General features: G+C 38.6%; 1 protein-coding gene across 3 annotated transcripts in view; it reads right to left on the reverse strand.

The window, feature by feature from the left end:
* The window catches only part of STK3 (serine/threonine kinase 3), a 165278-nt gene that overhangs the window by 132550 nt on the left and 7984 nt on the right, over positions 1-24744 (reverse strand). For all 3 annotated transcript variants that reach the window (XM_020785274.3, XM_072999173.2, XM_020785273.3), the window contains exons 2-6: positions 19436-19516; positions 16558-16686; positions 9111-9225; positions 6601-6765; positions 5519-5686 (exon numbers count right to left, since the gene is read on the reverse strand). In XM_020785274.3, the coding sequence (XP_020640933.1) occupies positions 5519-5686; positions 6601-6765; positions 9111-9225; positions 16558-16686; positions 19436-19516 (658 nt within the window). The remainder of the gene's footprint in view (positions 1-5518; positions 5687-6600; positions 6766-9110; positions 9226-16557; positions 16687-19435; positions 19517-24744) is intronic.

The raw sequence follows: 24744 nt of genomic DNA on the forward strand, positions 1-24744 counted from the left end.
CTTGGAATCATTAGTGCACCTTGTAAAACCTTTGCAAACTTAATTTGGCTTTGTTCTGAGTCTTCGTTAATTTTTGGTGAATTTCCCCCCCCCTATTGGAATGCATTTCAATGCAGTTCAATGCATTCCAATGGGGGGGGGGAATTCACTAAAATTAACGAAGACTCAGAACAAAGCCAAATTAAGTTTGCAAAGGTTTTACAAGGTGCACTAACGATTCCAAGCATTTTAAACAGTTTTTGAACATTTTAAGACACTTTAAAAATAGCGAAAACGGACCTGTCAAAACCATTGAAATGCATTGAAATCTATTCAATGCATTCCAATGGGGGAACCCCGTTTTGCTTAGCGATGTTTCCTATGGCGATTTTCGCTTAAGGACGGTAATCCGATCCCACTGGAACGGATTATCCGGTTTTCAATGCATTCCTACGGGAAATGGTGTTTCGCTTAGCAATGTTTTCCCACAGCGATGTTTCTTTGGGAACCAATTAACATCGTTAAGCAAGGCACCACTGTACTGCAATACATCATTTAAAGGGAGATCATGGTAAATGTGGAAGAGATAGAAGATGGATTTCTTTGATGAATAACATCAGAGACTGGCTGGACCTCAATAAAAAACAACTAATCTACACAACAAAAGAAAGGTGGAGAGATACCACAATGATAGCCAACCTCAGGAACTGAGACGGAACCCAGAGAGAAAGATAATATCTTGTTTCCACTTTCAGATTTTTGTTGGTGTTGTTGTTTAGTCGTTAAGTTGTGTCCGACTCTTCATGACCCCATGGACCAGAGCACACCAGGCTCTCCTGTCTTCCACTGCCTCCTGGAGTTGGGTCATGTTGGTAGCTTCGATGACAACGTTCAGATTTACATTTTGCCAATAATGATTTAGCACTAAATTTCAGTTCTAACAGGTGAATATCAAGAAATTGTTATTGTTATTGTTGTTGTTGTATATTGTCAAGTTGCCTCAGACATTTAACCCTATGAACAAGTGACCTCCAAAATATCCTGTACTCAACATGGTTGGTCAGCTCTTAAAAACTCAATGTCATGGCTTTCTTTATGAAGTCAATTCATCTAATAGCGGGTCTCCTCTTTCCTTTCTGCCTTCAACTTTTCCTAGCACTGCCCCCTTGAGTGAGTTTTGTCTTCTCACTGTATGCCCACACTACACAAGCTTCAATTTTGCCATTTTTGCTTCTAGAAAGGATTCAGGCTTGATTTGGTCTAGGGCCTACTTGTTTGTGGTATCTGAAAAATTCTCATCCAGCAGCATAGTTGATATGATTCAAGTTTTTTTTCCTGTTAGTTGTTTGTTTGTATTTTAAACTGTCCAGCTTTCACATCCAAACATTGTAATTATGCAATAAATATTAGTGATCTTGGCCTTTTTCTCAGGGGATATGTTCTTCTACTGGTTCTTTCTTATTTCATAGTTGTCCTTCTGAATCTGTTTTCTGGTTTCTTAACTGCACTCTCCATTCAGATTGATAACTGAACCAACATACAGTCGTGCCCCACTTTACGATTACCCCACATTACGGCGAATCCGCTTCACGACGACGTTTCTGCAGTCGCTTTTGCGATCGCAAAACGATGGTCTAAATAGGGTTTTTTCACTTTGCGATGATCGGTTCCCTGCTTCGGGAATCAATTCTTCGCAAAACGATGCTTTTTTAACAGCTGATCGGCAGCTTCAAAATGGCCACCGGGTGATTAAAATGGCTCCCCGCTGTGTTTAGGGACGGATTCCTCGCTATACAGGCACCGAAAATTGCCGCCGCATGGAGGATCTTTGCTGCACTGTGCGTTTTTAGCCCACTGGAACGCATTGAACGGTTTTCAATGCATTTCAATGGGCTTTTTATTTTCGCTTTACGAAGTTTTCGCTTAACAGCGATTTTCCTGGAACGGATTATCGCCGTTAAGCAAGGCACCACTGTATAAAAATCTTTAATAATTTCAGTTTCAACATAGTCCACCCTAAAGTGACACAGTTTTTCTGCAGTAACAATTTTTGTCTTCTTAACATTCTTCAACTGCACTCCCACTTTCGCACTTCATTTTTTCCATCTTCAGCAGGAGTTGTTTCAAATCACTGCTGCTTTCTGCCAGTAATACAGTATCATCCACCTATCTTAAATTATTGAGATTTCTTCTACCAATTTTCACTCCTTTAGCTGATTCTAATCCGGTTTTCTATATGATATGGTCCACATACAGAATGAACAAAGAATAAGTCAAATACACCCTTGTTTGATACTTTTGCCTATATGAAACTATTCTATTCCTTTGTAATCCTAACACGAATTTCCTGCGCACAACATAGGTTACAGGTCAGGACAAGTGAGTGTTGATGCACACCAGTCTATTTTAGAACAATCATATCACTTCTCATTATCTATATAGTCAAAGGCAGCATATAAAGTACAGAGTGAATTCTTTGGTGTGCTCCAACAGCCAAGGTATGTTTGAAATATGAGTTCTAGTGCCTTTTCCTTTTTGGAAACCACCTGGAATATTGGGCATTTCTCACTCTACACAGGATAGAAGTCTTTGTTACGACACCTTGAGCATCGCATTCTTGTGTGAAAAATTAATGCAATGGTTTTATATTTCACTCTTTGGCATCTCCTTTCTTGGGGATTGGAATATATATGGAACTTTTCCAGTCTGTGAACCACTGTTATGTTTTCCATATTTGTTGGCCTATCTTTATTACGATTTTTACGATCAGCTCTCTGTAGCTTGGAATATTTCTATTGGTATCCCATCTATTCCTGGTGATTTATTTATCCCAAGTGCTTTGATAGCAGCTTTCATGCCATTTTCTAAAATTGTGCTGTTTTTCAGCTTTACTCTAATTTTGTTATTCATAGTTTGGGTTAACTGGCATAATCGGCTCCCAGTTGCATTTTGGTGATACAGTTTATCTATTATTTCCAATGATGTAGTCTAATTGATTTCTATATTAGCCACCTAGTGTCAAACCCATATACAACTGTCTACTTATTTATCTGAAGCATGCATTTGTAATAAACAAACTGCTGGCTTCACAAAATTTTGAGTTGTTCTCCTGCTTTGTTTATGATCCTCAGACCAAATTTTCTAACAAAGTTTGGCTCTGTTTTGTTGCCTACTTTTGTGTTCCAATCAAATATGATTATCAGCACATCTTGTTTTGGTGTTATTTCCTTCTGGATGCTTAGATAAAGGCTTTCAATTTCTTCTTCAGTAGCAGAAGCATAGATCTGAATGATGGTTATGTTGATTGATTTTCCAGGAAGTCTGACTGATTTTATTTGGTCAAATTGTGTATTACAGCTCCAATTGTGTGCGCCACATTTTGCCACTGTGTTTCTTCTGGGTTTGTCATTTCCAGAGCAAAACACTTCATAATTATCTGAATGAAAACATGTTCTTCCACTCTTTAGTTTGCTCACACTAAGTACTGCAATATTAAAACATTCTACTTCTTGCTTTTAGTTTCCCTTGATTTATACTGCTCACATTCCAGTTGTATGTGTTGTGCAGCACTGTACTTTCCTTTCACCTGTGTGTGCATCAGCCACTAGACATCCTTTCAGCTTTAATCTAATTGTTTCATAAGAGACTGAGCTATCCATGCTCATCCTCTGCTCTCCTCCAGTAACTAATTGAGTGTCTTCAAAACTGGGAGTCTTACTATCCAGCACTATATTTGCTCATCATAGCATTTTCAAGGTAAAAAATTATTCAGAAGTGGTTTACCATTGCCTTCTTCTATGCAGTACTAATAAAAATCTGCTCTCATATTATCTGCCTTTGCCTATGAAAGATCCTCTGCCAGTGTCACCTTTCACTACTGCTGCTGCCCAGTAGCTGACCTCCAGGAGTTTCACCATCCATCCCTATAGGAAATGCCCATTCTATTCTGCTGATATGATCATTAATCCTCAAGGGGGTGGATACATTTTAATGTGGTGTCAATTCTGACCATTCTGCCTCGGATGACCTTGGTAGGAATCCAGACTTATAATGGACTTTACTCTCCTGCTGCCATTTTCTCAGCTTCATTGGCACATTCAGACAACATTAAGGTATACATCCAAAACCAAACTAAGCATCTTTATCTTGAATGCCTCCACCTCACTTCTCTTCTTCTACCTTAACCAAATAAAGAGCTTCTGCTTCCATTTTACAATAACCACCATCTAATGTATGCCCAAAACGTAAACTGTGATTAATCTTAACAATGGTTAGTGAAAGCAAACCTTTTTAATAAACCAGAGTTTCATGGCTTGTTTCAATGAAACATAGTTATAGTTAATAACAGTTTCTTAAGGTTTAGACAAAATGCAGTTAATAAAGAACAGAAATAAAAACTTCCAATTTCGTTCTCTGGAGCTTTACTAATGGGATGAAACATATTTTATTTATTTACTTATTTATTTATTAGTTTTATTTATATGTCGCGTTTCTCCCAACAAGGGACCCAGAGCTGCTCACAACATTAAAATTCACACAATTTCAAAACACAGTAAGTTAAATATTAAAAGATAAATTTAACAATATATGATTTAAAATGCAATTAAAAGATTAAAACATTAAGACATTAAAAAGATTAAAATTTCTGCTGAAATGGGGTTCAGGGATACAGTTATAATTGTTAAAAGCCTGCCTGAAGAGATGGGTCTTTAGCTTTTCTCAAAAGGATAAAAGGGTAGGGGCCATCCTGATCTCCTGAGGGAGAGCATTCCATAGCCTGGGAGCTGCAACGGGACCGAGAGGAGGGTCTCCTCTGCTGATCTTAATCGCTGAGAAGGCGCATATAGGGATATACGGCCATTCAAGTAGCCTGGACCCAAGCTATATAAGGCTTCATAGATAATGACCAGTACTTTGAATTGGGTCCAGAAACAGAGTGGTAGCCAGTGCAGTTCTTGTAACAGGTCCGTTATATGCTTCCTGTAGCTGGCCCCAGTCAGTAGTCTGGCTGCATAGTTTTGAACAAGCTGAAGTTTCCAACCGTCTTCAAAGGCAGCCCCACATAAAGTGTGTTACAGTAATCCAAACAGGATGTAACTAAGGCATGTATCACTGTAGCCAGATCTGACATCTCAAGGAACGGGCGCAGTTGGCGCACCAGCTTTAGCTGTGCAAATGTATTCCTGGCCACAGCCAAGACCAGGGCATCTAAGCTTAAGGATGAATCCATGAGAACACCCAAGCTGCAAACCTGAGTTTTCAGGGGGAGTGTAACCGCATCCAGCACAGGTAGTATCCCTATTTCCTCATTTGCCTTCCAACTAACCAGGAGCACCTCTGTCTGGATTAAGTTTCAATTTGTTTGCCCTCATCCAGCCCATTACTGATGCCAAGCATGAGTCAAATTTAGAGTCAATTTTTTTAAAAAACCAGACTTGTTCTTGTAGTGTTAAACTATATTAAAACCTAAACTATAACCCATTATTTAATTCTGTTACCCCAAACAATTATATATGAAATTCTAAGTCATTGTTCTTACCCTCATAGGATGTATATCAGCGTATGGTGGCTTTCCTTCTGCCATCTCTATTGAAGTAATACCAAGAGACCAGATGTCTGCTACGCAGTTATAACCAATTTCCTGTATTACCTCTGGAGCCATCCAAAATGGAGTGCCTATGACGGTATTGCGTTTTGCCATTGTATCCTGTAATTACATTATTTAAAAGTGTAACATAGCTCAAAATATCTTCCTCTCGCTTCCTCTTCTACATTTGTAATATCACATCTAAACAAGATGAGCACAGCAGTACTTAACATTATGTGTTTATTAAAATTCAATAGTGAACTTTGTTTTAAAATATATCTATAAAAGAAAAGTTACTAAGAAATCTAGTGTTTAGATTGATGAATAATTTTTCTGCAATATTCTGCAAACCAAATTTGGAGTAGAGTAGGACCCCCACATATCTGCTGGGGGTTGTTTCCAAGCTCCCCGTGGATACTGAAAACAGTATTTACATTGGATCTATAGCTATAAAACATTCTTCAAGATGGATTATCCATGTAATACACAACTTCTGTCAGTTACAGAATGTCCTGGGGATGTGTCCTACTTCTGTTGACTAAGCCCTCACTGACTGATGATCCTCAAGTATGTTTCTCATTCTGAGATACTACTTATAATGGTATCTAAGAGTTACATTGCTAAGACTTATCCTATGTGTGTGACTTGTTATGTCACTGACTACTAGAGGATGTTGTATAGTTGTCATCATTCTCCTAAGCTTGTCTTCCGTATCTGAGAATAGTACAATCAGTTTTCCACACTAAAATCATGGGATAGCTAATAACAGTCTCAAGGCTTCAATACATGCAGATCCACTGTAGCATGTTACAAAAGCTTCTGTGAATGCAGCATGCCACCGCCAAAGTATGGAGCACAATGAAAGCTATTTCATAATGCATGCAGTAAAGCTTCCACTCACTTCTAAAATAGAATTTTATGCATAGATGCTGGCCACAGAAACTGGCAAAATGTCAGGAAGAAAAACCTCAAGAACACAACCAGACTGCCCGAAAAACCTACAACAACCATTTATGCATATCCTTTATACTTACAGTTAACTGTCCAGCCACTCCAAAGTCAGCTAACTTGGCATGCCCTTCAGTGTTTAAAAGGATGTTTCCAGCCTTTATATCTCTATGTATTTTTCTCATGAAGTGCAAATATTCAAGTCCTTTAAGCGTTGACTTAAGAATAGTAGCAATTTCATCTTCTGTAAGCTATACAGAAGGGTAAATAATAAACCATTTTAATTTTGTGTGTATACATTTACACACTGATTACACAATGACATCAACAATTTGAATGACTAAAAAAACTGCAACACAAAATTATGCAAATTGCTCTACGGTCTGTATATAGCTGTATAGGAAAAATATATATTTAAAGGTTTTACACAGAAAGGAAGACTGCCTCAAAGTCCTACTCCTGCAATCTAATCCACATCACTTGACCTCCTTATGTATGCACAAGATCCACACAGAAGCCAACAAACTCTGAAAACAAAGAACGTTCCATGTATACAAAACAAATTATGGGCAAAGGGACTAAACAAATAATGTGAAAAGTATAAACAAAGTCAAAGCCTGGATATGTGCCATTGGTTACAGATAGAGTTCTCCTCATCTTTCCAATTCATTAAAACAGGATTAAGCTACAGACTATTCAGGCCATATATTATCTTGTTTGCTGTGTATATCATGGAATTTTCAAAACACACAATTCTAAGTGCTGGTTTTATTTTTAAGGCCGTTCACAACAATAGTGGAAGAATTGCCTACCTGGCCTTTAACATAATTTTCTTAAGATAAGTGACAAATAACTTGGCATCATTTTAGTGCTAGGCTATGGCCTTTTCCTGCCAAGGTTACTAATCTGTACCTGTTTTAAATTAGGGTTTATATGTCCTGTGGATTTTATATACTTATTTTATGGCTTTACTGCATGTTTCTAATGTTTTTATCTATATTCTATGGTGACTAGAAAATGCATTATGGAGTGGCATATAAATAAAAGCAGTGTCCCAGTACAATCTAAAAATTTCAGGTGTCACTGCAATACCAAGTAGGAAGTCATGATTTTCAAACATGTTATTTTATTTCAAAATGCATTATGTTACTTTAAGAGCTCAAGTTCTCTGGACATCTTCCATAAACCTTAGGATGCTTCAACCAGAAACAGGCAGAATATCATATAAATGTTAATGCGATGTTTCTGGATCTGTGAATACCTCATGGATGCAAGATGCAGAAAGATCAGCTGGAGTTCATGGCTGCATTCACACGAGAAGACCACCTCTACCTTTAGAGCACATTCTAATTATTTTACTGCACATTATGACTGTGAAGGAATCATGGCACTTGAGAAATTTCTAATTAGGATTCAGTTAAGAAAGACAATTCTTACATTTAAGTAGGTTGGAAATCCGAGGAAGCTGTTTTAGCTCTAGATCAGTGTCTGGTATCAGTAATGGATTAGATGAGGATGAACAAACTGAAACTTAATCCAGACAAGACAGAGGTGATCCTGGTCAGTTGAAAGGCAGGTCAAGGAACTGTGCTGGGTACACTCACTCTTAAAACACAGGTGTGCAGCTTGGGGGTGCTCCTGGATTCATCTCTGAGTCTGGATGCCCAGGTTTCAATGGTTGTAAGGGGTCCATTTGCACCATTAAAACTAGTGCATCAGATGCATTCCTTTCTGGAGAGATCGGATCTGGCCATGGTAACACATGACTTACAGTGGGCCCTTGACTTACATACGGCTTGACTTACAGACTTTTTGAGTTTCAGACTTCTCTGGCCGCAAAATTTAGGTTTGACTTGCAGCCTGAGAATTGACTTACAGACCAGAAAAAAACCAAAATGGAACAAAAACGGCCTGTTACGGGATTAATCGGTTTTCAATGAACTGTAGGTCAATGGAGACTTGACTTACAGACTTTTTGACTTGAGAACCGCCTTCCAATACGGATTAAGTTCTCAAGTCAAGACCCCACTGTATGTTACATCCCAGCTGTATTACTATAATGTACTCTATGTAGGGCAGCCTTTGGAAAGTGTCAGGTCCAAAATGCAGCAGATTGCTGACTGGGGATGTTTACAGATATCACATAACCCCCTTGTTACAACTGTAATGGCGGTCAATCAATTTCCAGACACAATTCAAAGTGCTGGTTCTAAACTATAAAGACCTAAATTGCTTGGACCGAAGCTATCCTGTTTCCCTAAAAATAAGACCTAACCTGTTAATAAGCCCTAGTATGATTTTTCAGGATGACATGACTGTATTTGAATAAATGTAGATTGTTATACATGAAAAAATAAAACATTCCCTGAAAATAAGCCCTAATGCATTTTTGCAGCAAAAATTAATATAAGACTGTTTTATTTTCGGGGAAGCACAGTATCTCAGGGCCCACATATCTCCTACCAACTCTCCTCAGAGTGCAGAAGCTACTTGGATGAGTAGTGAAATGTTTCAACCTAATAAGAAAGAAGTCCAATTGCCATGACTCTACTTCCAGATAACATGAAAAGTAGTTTATTTTTTTAAAAAACCTTACCGTCTTGTTCCGTAATCTAATGATATCTGACACCGAACCAGCTCCACAGTACTCCATAACAATCCACAAGTCTGTGTTCTTAAAATAGCTGCCGTAGTACTTGACAACATAAGGGCTAAACACAAAAGCATGGATGTCAATATATAGAAATTAATGTTCAAAAATATTAGGAAGGTAAGTTTGCGTTCTGATTAAAAATAGATCTGGCTCATCTGCTGTGTAGATAACCTGTTGTGAGGTTTTAAAATTATATAAACCTCAACCTTAATTATTTTAAAACCTCACAACATGCAACATCAGGTACCATGATAAGCCATATATATATTCTTTTATATATAAAGAGTTCTTTAGATGGCTTATCATGGTACCTGATGTTGCATGTTGTGAGGATTTAAAATAATTAAGGTTGAGGTTTATATAATTTTAAAACCTCACAACATACAACATCAGGTACCATTCCTCCAGGCAGGAACAGCTGAGCAAAAAACCATGAATCTTACAGCAATTGTTTACTGTAATGCCCAAACCCAGCAATCTGGCTTGTCTATGCTACAACTAGAGAGGTTTAAACATACAACATAATGGCTGAAATCCTGTTGCTTAGCATAGTAAGTTACATTAGAATAAGTTCATTGAATCAGTAGGGGTTTGATGAGTCAACTCCATAACGATTTAGTGGGCTTACTCTCGTATAACTTATTCCGCTAAACTATAGGATTTCAGTCAATGTATGTAACTTCTCCAGTTCGCTGAAAATTGAAGGCCATTTTTTAACAGTTATGGTGATATTAATTTGCCATTAAGTTTGATTACTACAGCCTTAGCAGAAAGAAGTAGAAAAATCTCTTTCATGCTTTTACTTACTTTATTCTTTCCCCACTCCCCCCCCCCCCAAGGCAGAAGATACAGTTCTTTTCTCTACTTTGCTCAATAGAACCTGTGAAGTAGATGAGGGCTGGGGGAAATAATGAATAGTCGCCTAGTGAGCTTCATAGATCAGAAGGCATGTGAACCTGGATCTCTCGAGTCCTAATGCAACACCACAGCAACTGCAACATCATACTTTCGCAACACTAAGTGGACTGTCAACCTCTCATTGCTTTCTATAAATAATAATAATGGAATATTTGAGAAGCCAGTGGATAATTTGATAATTGGAACCAACTGACACTGTAAAACTGCCATTTATTTTATGGAATAAAAAGAACTAAAACACTCACACACCAAAATTCAGGGTGAAATTTGATAAATCTAGTTCAGCAGTCTTGAGGATCCATACTACTGTAACACAACTTGAAAAAAAATATGCACAGCAGCAGCAGTGGAAGGTGTCAGTATTAGAGGATCTTTGACAAGCAATAGCAGTAACAAGCAAGATAGCTATTGTTAGTACTGTGCAGGAGAAAGCAACGGCAAACCACTTCGATTAATTTATTTAAATATTTCTCCCTTTTAAGAAACTTAATTTTTATTTAAACCAGAAAAAATGCAAATAATACAAAAAAAAAAAACTAACAATGCAAACAAACCTAAGAAAAAACTTAATAGATTCAAAACAAAAAAAACATAAATGATACAACTGCACGAACAGTGCATCCCATTTGGAGATACATTAAATCAATTTTTCCCATTTACAAAGTCCCAGTTTCCTTCCAGAACTGCATAGGAAAAAAAATCTCCATCATCTCCTGGGCACAACTCCCAAGAATGTTCCTACACCAGCAGAATTTGCCAAAGCTCATGTATCATACTACTATTCACTCTATCCAAAACAAATAGGGTTGAAACTAGTAAAAAGATGACCACTATTAATGAATATTAGAGTAACCCATAACGACACTAAATTTGGTCAGGGAATCCATGAGAATGTTCTCACTTCAATCTGACCTCAGCTGTGGAATTCTTAAACAATGCTCCAAATTCAGTAGTAAGTTATAACTGTTACGTTATAGCCCCAATGAACAAATGGAACTCACAACAGAACTGACTCACCATATCCTCACTGATTCAATGGGCATGCTCAGGTTGCAACTTACTACTGGATTTCAGCCAATGAATTGTCTTGAGCAGCCATTCTCAACTGGTGCCACATGGCCTCCTGGGGGGGCCTGGCATATTTGAAGGGTGTCACAGCTTCATCTGTTCATGTATTATCCCTGTTTGCACACAGTCAAAGGCCCTCCTTGTTTGACAGCGGAGTCTGAAACCTAAGGAGACATCCTAAAAGGGCTCTGGCAAAAATGGATAAGCCCGAATGATACCATACTTCCAGGACTCTGAACTCTGGGCGATAGTCATGATTTAATGCATTAACAACAAGAAATTATAAGGATAACTCTATTGATGCATCAGGATTAATGTGGTGCAGTTCTCACATCAACCCAGGGTTAGATATAGACAAAGTCTTGAGTTTTAAAGACCAGAGTAGTGAATGTTTGTCTAATTCCATTAATGGCTCCCATGTATATCTGGTTATATCCTTATCTCAGAACTTCTCCAGGCTCAGGTAGTAAGTTTAGTAATTGATAACCAAGGTAACAATGACCACGTGCTTTGCTGCTGCTCTAGCATTATCTCACAAATTTTACTTCTAAAGTAAAGATATCTTTGATTATACTAGTTTAGCTATATCAGCTCTGTGGTTTAGGTATCTGGACGTGGAGCCAGAGGTTGAGCGTTCAATTCCCCACTGTGCCTCCTACAAGTAGAGCCAACCTTTGCAGGCTTGGGCAACCTGTACAGCCCCAGGGTGCCTCCAGAAGAAGGAAATGGTAAACCACTTCTGAGTACTCTGTAGCTGGAAAATCTTTGAAAAAAAACTCACTTGACAGCACATGTTTATTATTATTAATGGTGGCAGGATGAGATGGTCAAGCAAAATTGAAGAAGACTTTTCTGTTAAATCAGAAGAGTGTTTTCAACATTATCAAAACACTGTATACCAATTCTCAGTCCAGATGGGAGAGCTTTGAAAACTTTGTCTTAACCTTAACAGTCACTGGGTATGTGTTCAATGTCCAGACATTCTGATAAACACTCATCACACTAATTGTTTCCATCTGTGGAAGCAACTGAGATATATTTATAGTATCTACAAGAGGAATAATGATCTATTATTACCTCTGGTTTACTACCAGACCAAGAAGAGTCAATAAAGCCTATGGGTTCTATAGGAAGCAGGAGCCAGAAAGGGAAACTTTATAATTGCCAATTACTGCTTCAGTTCTTCCATTCTAGTAGAACTGTCTGGCAACTAGTGTTTTCTCACAGATAGGAGGGCCAGCTGTGCTGATGTATACCACCCAATATATGGATGTATATTTTCAATGTAAATACAGTGACCCCTTGCATTTTTCTACCATTCTATTCCCTTGTTCAAGCCACACGTTCCTGATTGGTCTAAAGAAACCCAATCAAAAGTCCAAGACTTTATCACATTGGATCCTAGGAAAGTGCCAGGTCCAGAAGACATTTCACATGAGGTTCTGAAGGCAAATTGGGGCTGACAAGTTTTTAAAAATCTTATTTAATGGTTAATAAGGAAACAAATTGAAATTGACCCTAATAATTACCACCACATAAGCTTTCACTCAGTTGTGAAAATAAACAGAAAGGCTGGGTTGAGTCTTATTTTTATTTGCAAGCAACAGGTCAGCTTTGGATCACTGTCTAACCCTCTCTTAGGGCTGAAAAATATTCCAATTCATCTGCATGGAAATTCATTGTGGTTTTTATCAGTTTTGAATTGGCACTTGATTCTACCTCATGAGAAATCCTGTGGAGAAAGCTGCAAAGTTTATCTATCAAGCTCTCACTGTTTTTTTCTGACAAGTTCACTTATAAGACCACTGTCCAAGTCAAAAGTGGCTCTGGAAGTCACTTAACCATTATTATTCCCTTATTCAATCAGATAAGTTTGTTAGCCCCCTTATTGTTCGATATTTACCTTAGTCTCTTAACCAAGAAATGAATTTATTAATTCCACAGCACCACGATTTTTAAAAAAATTTATTAATGAATGCACTCCCTGAGTGCCCTTCGCTCAGAGGTTGGTGTGCCAAACTGCAGAACCAAGGTCCAGGAGTTTGAATCCCCACTTCATCTCCTGGGGGAGGGATCAGACAGGATCGCCTGGAACACGTTTTGTTAATATTGTTACCTCCCCTGCCACATGTGTAGCTTTGGGCAAGATGCATGATCACAGAGAACAACCATAAGGAGAGACTAGTAAACCAGTTCTGAGTACTGTACCTTATTCCTAGATAATTCTGACATAAATCAGACTAGATAGCACATGATGATGGCAATGTAGTAGGAGGAGTAGGAGTAGAAGAGGAGACCATTGTTTTTAATAAGGATCAATGTCCTCTTTGATGTTGGAAGGATACTTTCAAGGTATATTCTGTAACTAAATACCTATGTTCATATGGGGCACTGAAGTTGTAGAAACCACAGCATCTGTGCTTTTTACTATAATTTTTACAAACATGCAAAGGACAGAATATTACACCCCATTCAGAAACAGTCTGCATTTTTTAAAAGAGAACAACACTTTTGCCTTCAATCATGCTAAGTGTTTAAATATTGTGATGAATGTCAGGTCCCAGATGCTAGAAATATCTGGTCTTCTAATGATAATAATTTTATTTCTAGAGACCAACAAACATTTGTTATTTTAGGGACTAAAAGGCTGAAATCAGAACATATATTATGAATGCTGAAGCCTACAATTGCAGCAACTGAAAATCATATGTAAAGGTACAAGAAAAAAAATTCCGGAAATACTCTTTGTTATTTCTATTAAGTTATTTTGGTGCTGTTATTATATCCAATAGCTATTTGACTAAAAAGACATTTTTCTGAGATTCAACATGGGAAATAAAAATTGGTCTATGGCTGTGATGCTTGAATCTAACACAGAAAAGGCTCTAAGACTTGAATCCTGCATGTGATCAATCGTTTAGAATGAGTACATGAGTACATCAAAGAGAAGATAAAACACTAAGAATTCCTAATGAACATACCTAGTGCTTTGAGAAAGAACTATCAAATCAGATGTTCAAGTAGCATGGCACAAAGCCTTTGGCCATTTTAAGGTATTTTTTTGAAGAAACAAAATGTCGCAACTCTTGGTCAACAGTGAAACCATTTTATTGGCACAATACCTGTAAGTTCAGGGGAATCTCACATAACAAACTCCCCATTTAATCATAGCTCCCAAACAGCAAGGAACTCACTCAGTATTCAGCACTGTTCACTGTCATCTGACTGAGGGAACTATGTCTAAAATAATCCCTAACGGATTTATTTGACTACTTGAGACAGCACTGTAATGTGTTGATTATATCTCCTGCAATTATATGTGCATAAAGAAAAAGAGACAACCTAAGTACTGGATGATGGCACGGGTGGTCTAAAGACAATAAAGATTAAAGGCTCCCTTTCTGCCTAAGTCAGGGAATTCTGTCTCCCTTCAAGTCTTAGTCCTTTTTTTATTATTATTATTCTCCCACTACCGAGTTAAGCACTACTACTACTACTATGGTATACTAATGTCAACAGCACATCTGAGACACTGCACAATGAGCACCCAACTCCCACCTGAATAAATGTATCATAAAATTCATTTCATCCTTATCAGTGATATATAGACTTTAAACCTTGCTCTTTACAATTGTACTATTCCTAGGATACCATATTTTAGGACAATCTCCACAACAAATTCTGAAGACCTTACATTAAAGATTAACAAGCTGCAATAAAAACAACGATTAAAAGCCAGCCGAAGTATATACAATACTTTAATATTTAGAGCCAAGTAGTATTCTTGCAATCCTATAATTCAGGTTCTGTTAGTCTTACTTTAACTACTGTGTGTTTTGAGACATTTTTAGTTTGTCCATAAAGATGATCACTGATATAAAACACGCCTCAAAAGAAAGGGAATTTTTCTTCCTGCAAATATTTTACAAGGGAGTGATTCACCAATATTTTACTAAGGACACACCCTTATCCTTGTTCAACACTTACCCATCACTATCAACCTTTGGCATGGAAGAAATCCTGTTTAATCCCTTCTGCTACACTGTCTAACTCTCACTAGAAACAATGTCAAGAAATACTTATAAAGGCTCCTCTCCCTACTACACACACACACACACACACACACACACACACACACACACACACACACACACACACACACACACACACACACACACACACACACACACACACATATTGTACACACCGATCTGTGCTATAACGAGCTTTCATATTTTGATACTGAAGCTCTTTTTCTTTTCCTAAAGCAAAGGAGCAGAAATACAAGTGTTTTAAATATCTTAAACAAAGTTTTGATCTACCTCCAGCATGTTATATTGGGCTAAAAACATACAATTGAAACAGACCATAAACACTTATTTGAAGCAGAGTATATTGTGGTCCAGTGGTTAAACTGCAGTACTGCAGCCAAAACTCTGCTCATGAGCAAACCTCTAATAACTTGAGCAACAGTCCCAGCTTATTGGTCAGGGGAAATCCATCTGCCACTGTCCGTTCAATGGCACATCTGCGATCAAAAAAAGAACAAAATCCAAGTGCCACTGTTCACTCAACAAAGATCATGAATGGGATGCTACTGTTGTGCAGCTTCATATGCACAAAGTAAACGATTACATCAGCAGTTGTAAATCACCACTGATTAAAGGCTTCCTTTGATGATTTTAGGATACATACAACTTCACTGCACTGTGTAAGAGTTGCATGCACCCTGAAATTGCCAAAAGCCTGAGAAAGAACTCTTAATCAGTGGTGTTTCATTAAAAAATGATAACATCGTTCCTATTGCACATGCAGAGCTGTGCAACATGATTTCAGCCTATAAATAGCTGGCAATGGGAAACGGAAAGGAGTTTGGGACCTCATGCAAGCTATCTCATGGACAAGCTTCCTGAAAAGCATATATGTATTTCTACATTATCAGGTATGCTCTACGAGACAATATTCTATAGAACAATAGCGCTTTATCATACATGCTGCCTCCAACAGTCATTTCAGAGCAGTATTTATCTTGTAACTAACCTCAATCATAACAGGTATCAAACAGTACTTTAAATGAACTTGAGACATTAATGAAATTAGGTCCTCACACATAAACAGCACCAAGGTATGTAAATACTTCAAAGGAATAATAAAAGTTACATCCACTATGGTTACCTCTATCAGCCCCCTATACTTCCTCAACCATCCAGCTGTTACAGTGAGCAAGCAGGAGAAAAAAAAATCTATATAAAAACAAAGTCCAAAATTTAAATTTTTCATAACTAAACTGAACATTTTAAAGATTATTTCAACCTCAGTTTTCCCAAATAATCAAACTTTATCAAGTAAAAATGGTTACTTTTTTAAAAGATGGCACAATTCTCACAATAAATGTAATCAATACCTGTCACACTGTTGCATTATTGAAATTTCTTTAATTATTTCCTGTAGATCAGATTCAACAGGGACTTGCTTGATTGCCACTACCTGCCCAGATTCCTTATGAATGGCTTTAAACACACTGCCATAAGACCTATGAAAGAACATAGTGCTGATTTAGGCTTTTAATAATAAAACTTATACATTAATTCAAACCATACATTAGAACAGTTTATCCAACACAACTAAAGTTATTACTTGGACCTAAGTATTTGCTACAGTACCATAAAGTATGAAATGTAGAATCATACCTGTCTGCAAAAATGGGACATGTTTCAGAGTCAAATGTGGCTCACCATTTCTATCCACAGGTATACATCCTCTTTCCATACTTTACAGCAGGGGTGGACAAGTGCGAACTTTCCCTGCTGAACTACAACTCTCATCAGTTCTATCCAGCAAAGGCAACAGCAAGGAGCTATGCTCAACAACATCTGAAAGAACACAGTTGCCCACCCCAATTTACAGTGTTTCCATTGTTAGGTTAGCTGCCTTTACAAGGACAGTAAAAGCTTTTATCATTATTCAGCTACTAGATAAAGCAATCTCAGCAAAATTCCAAATATGATATGTTGCTGTTATCTAATCACTACCACCCCAACTGAGAAGGCCAGATAACATCTACATTGGCAAAGTATTACTTATTAGTTGGGAGATTCACTTTTTGTCTCAGCAATTAAAATTAAAGCATCAATAAACTTTGAGAATACATCAATAAATTCTTATAAAAATGGCCACACTGTTCACATATACATACGTACTTGTGCTCATCATGTACTATTCAAAAGACTCAAGGACTGTTCAGCAAGTTGGAAGAACACACATTCTACAGTACACATGTTTGGATATGTGCCCTTGTGTCTGGTCATTAATTTGTAATTGCATTAGGTTAATTGCTAAAATGAGTAATAAGTATATGCTACATCAAATCTCCCAGAAAACTCAGGACTCTGCCTTCAGCACAGGAGCAAATATGCATGCGTCCAATAGGTGTCACAAGAGATTGCTCATAACTATATTTATTTTAGTGGGCTATAACATTTATGAGAAATAGATATGTGTTTTCTAGTTGTATGTTTTATTTTCACTAGCCTTTAAAACAGGAAGCCCCTGCTTAACACTTTCATAAAGCAAATCCTTAAACATATACAGGATTCTAACGTTTATTTTATTTCTTTTGGGACAAGTGGCCCTGCATTTTTAAAAAATTCTCTTCAGAGCTTCAACCACAAAGCTTCTTTTGAGTGTCCTTGAGGATCCACGCTACTACAGTACAACTTGAAATAGAAGGGAATTTTTAATTACTGAAGCCAAAAAGGGACACCGCTTGGTTATTTTGAGAGGATGGGCAGAGTATAATCCTACCAATTCTGCATGAAGCTCCTTCATGGAATTACTCATGGATGACTTGGAACAATACCCTAGGCAGTAGCTCACAACCCTGGGTTCCCAGATGCTCTTGGACTACAACTTCCAGAAATCCTGACCAACACAGCTAGTGGTTAAGGCTTCTGGGAATTTTAGTCCAAGAACATCCAAGGTTGAGAACCACTGCTCTAGGGTAACTGCAAACTCTATTAACTACAATTGTAATTTCTCAGTACATTCTACCAATTAATCTGGTGTAGTGGCAAATATAAAAAGATTCATGTTGCTAATTCCACTAGTAAAGATGCAGGTTAAATATGGAGATGTTCTATCTACAACAGAACTTGACCTTAAGGGCATACATACAACTAGAACTCTACAGGAGGGGAAAGTAATGGGATGAGGGCATAATTTTGAATTTAAAATATAGAAATCTAGTAGCCTTTATAATTGGAGAAACTGATTTTGGTAAATCCGTACTCTTCCAAATGGAAAAAAAATTCTATGAAATGTGAATAATGCATTGTAATGTTTCAATATTCTTTCTTATGTTTAGGACATTCTAGTTCCATGAGACCTTTGATTTCCATTCAGTTTTGCAGAACAGGAATCATTTATCTTTTTATTTACTACAGTGGACCCTTGACTTACAGACGGCTTGACTTACAGACTTTTTGAGTTTCAGACTTCTCTGGCCGCAAAATTTAGGTTTGACTTGCAGCCTGAGAATTGACTTACAGACCAGAAAAAAACCAAAATGGAACAAAAACGGCCTGTTACGGGATTAATCGGTTTTCAATGAACTGTAGGTCAATGGAGACTTGACCTACAGACTTTTTGACTTGAGAACCGCCTTCCAATACGGATTAAGTTCTCAAGTCAAGACCCCACTGTATTTTTAATTGTATGCCACCTTTCTCTCAATTAAAGGAATTAAATTCCTAAAAGTTGGTGGAAATCTTTATTACATTATGCAAAGTGGAAAATGCAAAAAACTGATAGTGATAGTGTAACACAGAGTTTAATATGACATTTGCCTAAAGTTTTCTTAGAATAATACATGACAAGATAAAAGATATCAGGTACAAAAATATTACAAAGAGTACAATAATGTACTCTTGCCAACGCTTTCCATTTAGGACTGCAGAAACATCTTTAGAAGAGCACTTCCTCATCCAAATTATGGTATTATTGATGGTCAGGTTATCAACAGAGATGTATTCTTTTGTATTTTGGGGCTGCAACCCTCAGAATTTTTCAGGAATTCTCCTGGAATTTCTTTACAGGGTCTAAGACCTTCTAAGACTATAGGGCTTATACCTCCACAATAGCCCAGTTGGAACCCTTTTCGAATACAAGGTTCATCTATGTTTCAACTTTTGTTCAATTATGTTCCTTTTGTCCATGTTTGTATGATATTTAACAGAGTCTTCACAATCACTTCACCCTCCCAATACAGACAGAGTTGTACATACCCTTCACCAAGCTTCTCCAAGACATCAAAAACTTCTTCGGGCTGCTTAGTCAAGCTGTCTTCACTTAGCTTTTTTAGCTTGCTAATGAAAAAAATTGAAATAGTCAACAATTAGTAACTTGCAACTGACTTTAAAAGTTCATTTCTTCTTCTAAACGCATTATTAATTTGTTAATTAATTTCATTTTAATTAATCTAATTTTACTAGGCATTCACAAGCTAAGGGAAGAAAAACTCACAATAACTTACAGATATTTTGTTTCAGAAATTAGGGTTCGGTCCCCCAGCTACCTTGTTGAGCAATGGCACTATAAAAGAGCAATGTGCAGCAGTATGGGGGGGGGGGCGGTCTCTGCCAAGGAGGTGGCAGAGAAACGTTTGGTTCAAGGCAGGACAGATAGCACTGAACTTCAGACATGGGAGATCTTTGTGCTATCCAGCCAAGGCAAGGGGGCAAAACAGATGGTGAAGAAGGCATTTTTCTCCCCAAGAGCTGATGTGCCAGAGAAGGACAAAGATGGTTTCAACATTCAGATTGACACTGTCAGCTTGGGTAGCAGCAGTGCTACTACTTTTGTGGTTGGAAAAGACATATAAGAAGAACACCAAACACTGCTTTCCATATCCACGCTATGCAGCTCTATCATATTCAAAGACGAGTTTACCTCTAGCCCCCATTCCCGGCAAATCTCTTCTGTGCAAAGCAGCACTGTGGTTGGCAGAAACTCCACTTTAAGTACATATATAATGGGGGAAGACAAGACTGAGGGGGCTCAGGTGGGCAATATTTCAGAAGCATGTGACATTGAAATCACCCCTGCCCCTCTAGCTGCACCAGTACTGTAGTTAGAATTAGTTAACAATGACAGATTAGCAATTCTTGTTAGGAACATGCAGTCAAAACCTTGAGCTCCCAAGGAATCAATAACCTGGAAGCATTTTCAACAATATGCAAGAGATATTCACATAGTTTAGTGCATGAAGTGCTCAAGCATAGGTAGGACCTGAGCCACTTCAATAGTAGCATGCTCAGCAACACAGTACAGGGCATTGCTGCTGGCAAATAAAGTGGGTACCATGGGGAGGGCAAAACGCTTCCTTATTGTGAAGGGCAGAAGTCATCAGAGGACAGATGTTGAGCCACCAGACCAAGGAAGAAAGGGAGGTCAATGGGCAAATAATGCAAGACAGCAAATGACAGATCCACATCTCAGGAATAAGTTACAGGCTACCCCAGAGGAGCTTGAAGGAGTGCAGGAAAAGGCCTTCTGCAAATGTAATTACTCATTACCTAGCAGAGATAATCACCCTGGATGACCAGCCATTCTCTTTGTTGAAGAACACTTGTCTCCACAGGTTTGCAGCTGGTACTCCATTACCAATTGCCATCCCAAATAACCCTTAGCCACAGTGTAGTGCCAGATTTATATTGGACTGTCAGGCAACTGGTACAGTAACAGTTGGCCATAGTTCAGGTGGAACATTGTACAAGTGACATCTAGAACAGCCAAGGCGCAACACATGCCTATCTCTCCCTGACAGGATGCTGGAGGCAGATGGAGGCATCAAGCATGAGTTAAACATCGTGGGCAGAATATAGATGGGCCCTGTTGAATATGGCTGTGAGGGAGGGCAGCCATAGAGCTCGCAACATTCAAGAGGCTCTGAGGAACACTCTGCAGCAGTGGAGTCTAGCTAGTGAAAAGCAAAGTCTGTTTGTCGCAGTGTGGCAAATATGGTGGCAGCACGGCAGCTGGGAAGATGAAAGGAGTCCACTCTCTCAGCATAATAATCTGGGGAAGATACATGCATACCTAATATAATTGAGTGGGGGTGAGAAAGGCAGTAAGAGGAAGCCACTTCCCACCCATATGTCATCCCCTCTATCCTGGAAAAGGGAAGGTGACTCAGAAAGTCAAGCCCCAAGACTTGGGGGCAGGGAGAAAGAAAACGCAGAGAAAAAAACTGACAGCGTGGGCTCAAAGGAACCAGTGGGGAAAGGAGAGGAAAAGAGAAGGGGAAGGGGTAAGAATGAGGAAGTATATAAATAAGGAACAAGAAGAGAGAAGGCAGGGGAGAGAGGGTGGACTGAGAGTGAGACAAAGGCAGAAAAAAAATTCTACCATACGGTTGGGAATGGTCTGAGTAGGACAATCCATGGACAGGAGCACGGGAGGAGTTAATGGTGCCCAGGGAAGAAGTAGAGAGACGATGAAAATCCCCAGGAAGCCCTCATATTGGGGACGGTGAGAGAAGAGAGAGAAAACAAGCCTTGGCATAGGGAGACACAACAAAGGAGAACCAATGAGACCTGGGAAAATCCCCCTCCAACACAAAGACAGGGGACAGATATGAAGGCTTCGGAGAACACTGGGGAATGCAAGAGGGCCAAGAGTGATGGAAACAGGAGCCAGTGCCATTGTTGCAAGTGTTGCTGCCCAAAGAATCAACACTGGACTAAGAACCAAGGTAGAAAACTTGTGAGCCATCGGTGGGATTGTGAAAGAGAGGGGAAAATTGTTGGAATCCTTTCTTCTCTTCTCTTGGAATCCTTTCTTCTGCTGTTGCAACAGCAATAGCAACAGCAGCAGCAGCAGCAGCAGCAGCAACAACAACAACAACAACAACAACAACAACAACAACAACAACAACAACAACACCTGGGATTGCCACTACACCACACAATCCAGGATGTGGCAACTCAGTAGAACTCCACTTTTGACCTGCTTGAAAAAGTGGTGGAGCAGCAAAGTGTATTCCATGATTTGGAGACTTTCACTGGTATGACTCCTTCTCTGGGCAAAGAAGAGTGGGATATTATGGGACAAGGGGTCTATGCCGTCTGAAAGTTTGAAAGAGCAATACAGGTCCTTAGTGGTAAGATAGCCATCCTTAGCCATGTGATCCCAATCTTCCTGGGCTTGTTTCGCAAGGTGTGAGGGGATAATGAGGGGATAGTCTATGTGGATGGAGGATTCCAAAGAAGAAAAACAGGATTTTTTTTTCTGGCCTGAAGTGGTGGCCCCAGCCAGCAAACTAAAAGACCTGCTTTAATACAGGTCTTCCTCCTTGTGGAAGAGGTATGCTGTAGCAACTCTCTTGGACACCCAAGTTAAACACCAAGTAATGGATATTAAGCTGCTGCAAGGGTGGTGGCCAATGCCAGCCAACTTTCCATGCTAATGCAGCAGCATCTAGTGAAGATCTGGTCAGCAGTGAAGGGCCACACAGAGCAGGAAGAAACTAGCAATGGTCATAGCACCCTAAACAGCAGTACTGTATTAGCAGTTGTTTTCTGGAGTTCAAGTCTCTAACCCCTGCAACAACAGGGCAAGCTTTCTGGGACACTGTTTTGACAAGCATGGCAGGGTCCTGTCCTCTGGAGACACCACCCCAGAGGAAGGACATGGAGAGGCAGAAGCAGAGACATATATGCAGGAGACCTGCAAGTGAAAAGAGACACATTCATTGTCTTACTACGCTGAGGAACAGCCTATTTGGAGATATCAGGGTGGGTAAAAAAAAAATCAATGATTTTTTTAAAATCAAATTGATTTAAATCCCAATTTAAATAATGATTTAAATTTAAAAATATAATTTTTATTTAAATAATGAAAACATTTTTGTTCATTTAAAGCATGATTTAAATCAATTAATCAAATGCACCACGGGAGGTATCTACCCAAGGTGGCAGTGAGACTACTGTCTTGCCTGCCAACTAGTGTGTTCCCTCTCAGGCAGGGAACATTATCAGTCCACACGGCCCTTGTCTAGAACCTGGATCTGTAGGGAAAAAAAACACATTTTCCTTAAGGTCAACCTACCATTGCTGGGCTTTGTCAAAGTCCCATTTAAGTAAGAGAGAATGGCATACTCTGATCACAGAGCACTAGGCATATCATTCTTCCGTTTGTTGCCCTTTCCTTTTGCCTCTTTTATTCTTCCAACTGCTACTCCAAGATTGTGCTCATTCACTTAACTGTGCCGTGCCCCATGTGGCTGGCACAGTTCCCACCCACCATACGCTATCTGCTCCTCCAGTCTGCCTGCCATTGCTGCCCAGGGTATTTGCCCACTCCCCAGTGCAACCTATCCTCTGCTTCCCCAATGCTGTTGACATTTCCTGTTGACATTCCCAACGTTCAGGGTTCAATCAGTCTCTTACAGACATTTCAGAAAACCTAGGTAATGCTGACTGTTGGTGTACACTCTTCTTGTTTGGCATAATCACTGAAAAGGTAGCATGCATGCAACTGAGAGTATATACCTACTGAATTCAGGGACACTTATCCCTGAGCAGACATGCAAAGTTTTTTTTTATGTAACTAAGTATGCTACTTTTCTTCTGGCAAAATAATCAGATTTTGCTCCAAAATGGCTTGCAGAGACACATCCCCTTTTGCTTTGGGTCACACTGTGGATAGGGAGAAAAAAGAAATATGCCTGTCTGTAGTGTGTAAGATCATAGAAAAAATATACACCATGAAAACACAGCTTTTTAAAAATATGAGGTTTCCCATCCATGAAAGCATATTCTCCAGTTGCACCTACAGAATTTAAGCACATCCTGCCTCTGTACAGCATCCCTCTTCCAACACTCTAAAGAAATTTTTAAAAAAACAGATAACAGGTTAGATCCAAAAATTCTATTAGCAGACAGCTCTATTCATGAACAGGCCATTCAACCTAGAAGACCACACAAAATAATCCCAAATCCTGAGAAGTTCTCCTATTCAGATAAACTCATTCTCAAAACTTTTCAACTGTTTCTAGATACTAAATGCTATGATCAGTATATTTTCCACTTATTGTGCCCCATAATGGAATACAGCCACTAGTACATTGTGGGTCTGCTTCACAGTAAGTGTTCCACTAGCACATAAAACAGAAACAAATATCATTCATATATTCCCTAATAACTCACAGTTCTTTTGGATCCACAATTACTGTCTACATTTATAGTCTTTAATGAATTAATAATATATTTCATGCCAGACACATAGGTGATAATCAGATTTTAGGAGAAAATATTATTATTTATTATTATTATTATTTATTTGATTTATATCCCGCTCATCTGGTCAGATTGACCATTCTGAGCGGCAAAATGTAAACTAGTATGGCACAGTTGACAGCAAATCAGGGCCACTTCATAATTATACTGTTGCATGTACGAAGTCCCAAATTCCATTATCCAGTGCTCTGTAATAGAGGATTTGTTCACTATTTCCTGCCACATTCACAGATCAGACAACAAGTTGTGTTCTGCCTATTCTTACAAACTAGTCCCACAAAGTTCTTATTTGCTGA

Source organism: Pogona vitticeps, chromosome 4 (genome assembly GCF_051106095.1).
Source record: "Pogona vitticeps strain Pit_001003342236 chromosome 4, PviZW2.1, whole genome shotgun sequence".
NCBI classification, from domain to species: Eukaryota; Metazoa; Chordata; class Lepidosauria; order Squamata; family Agamidae; genus Pogona; species Pogona vitticeps.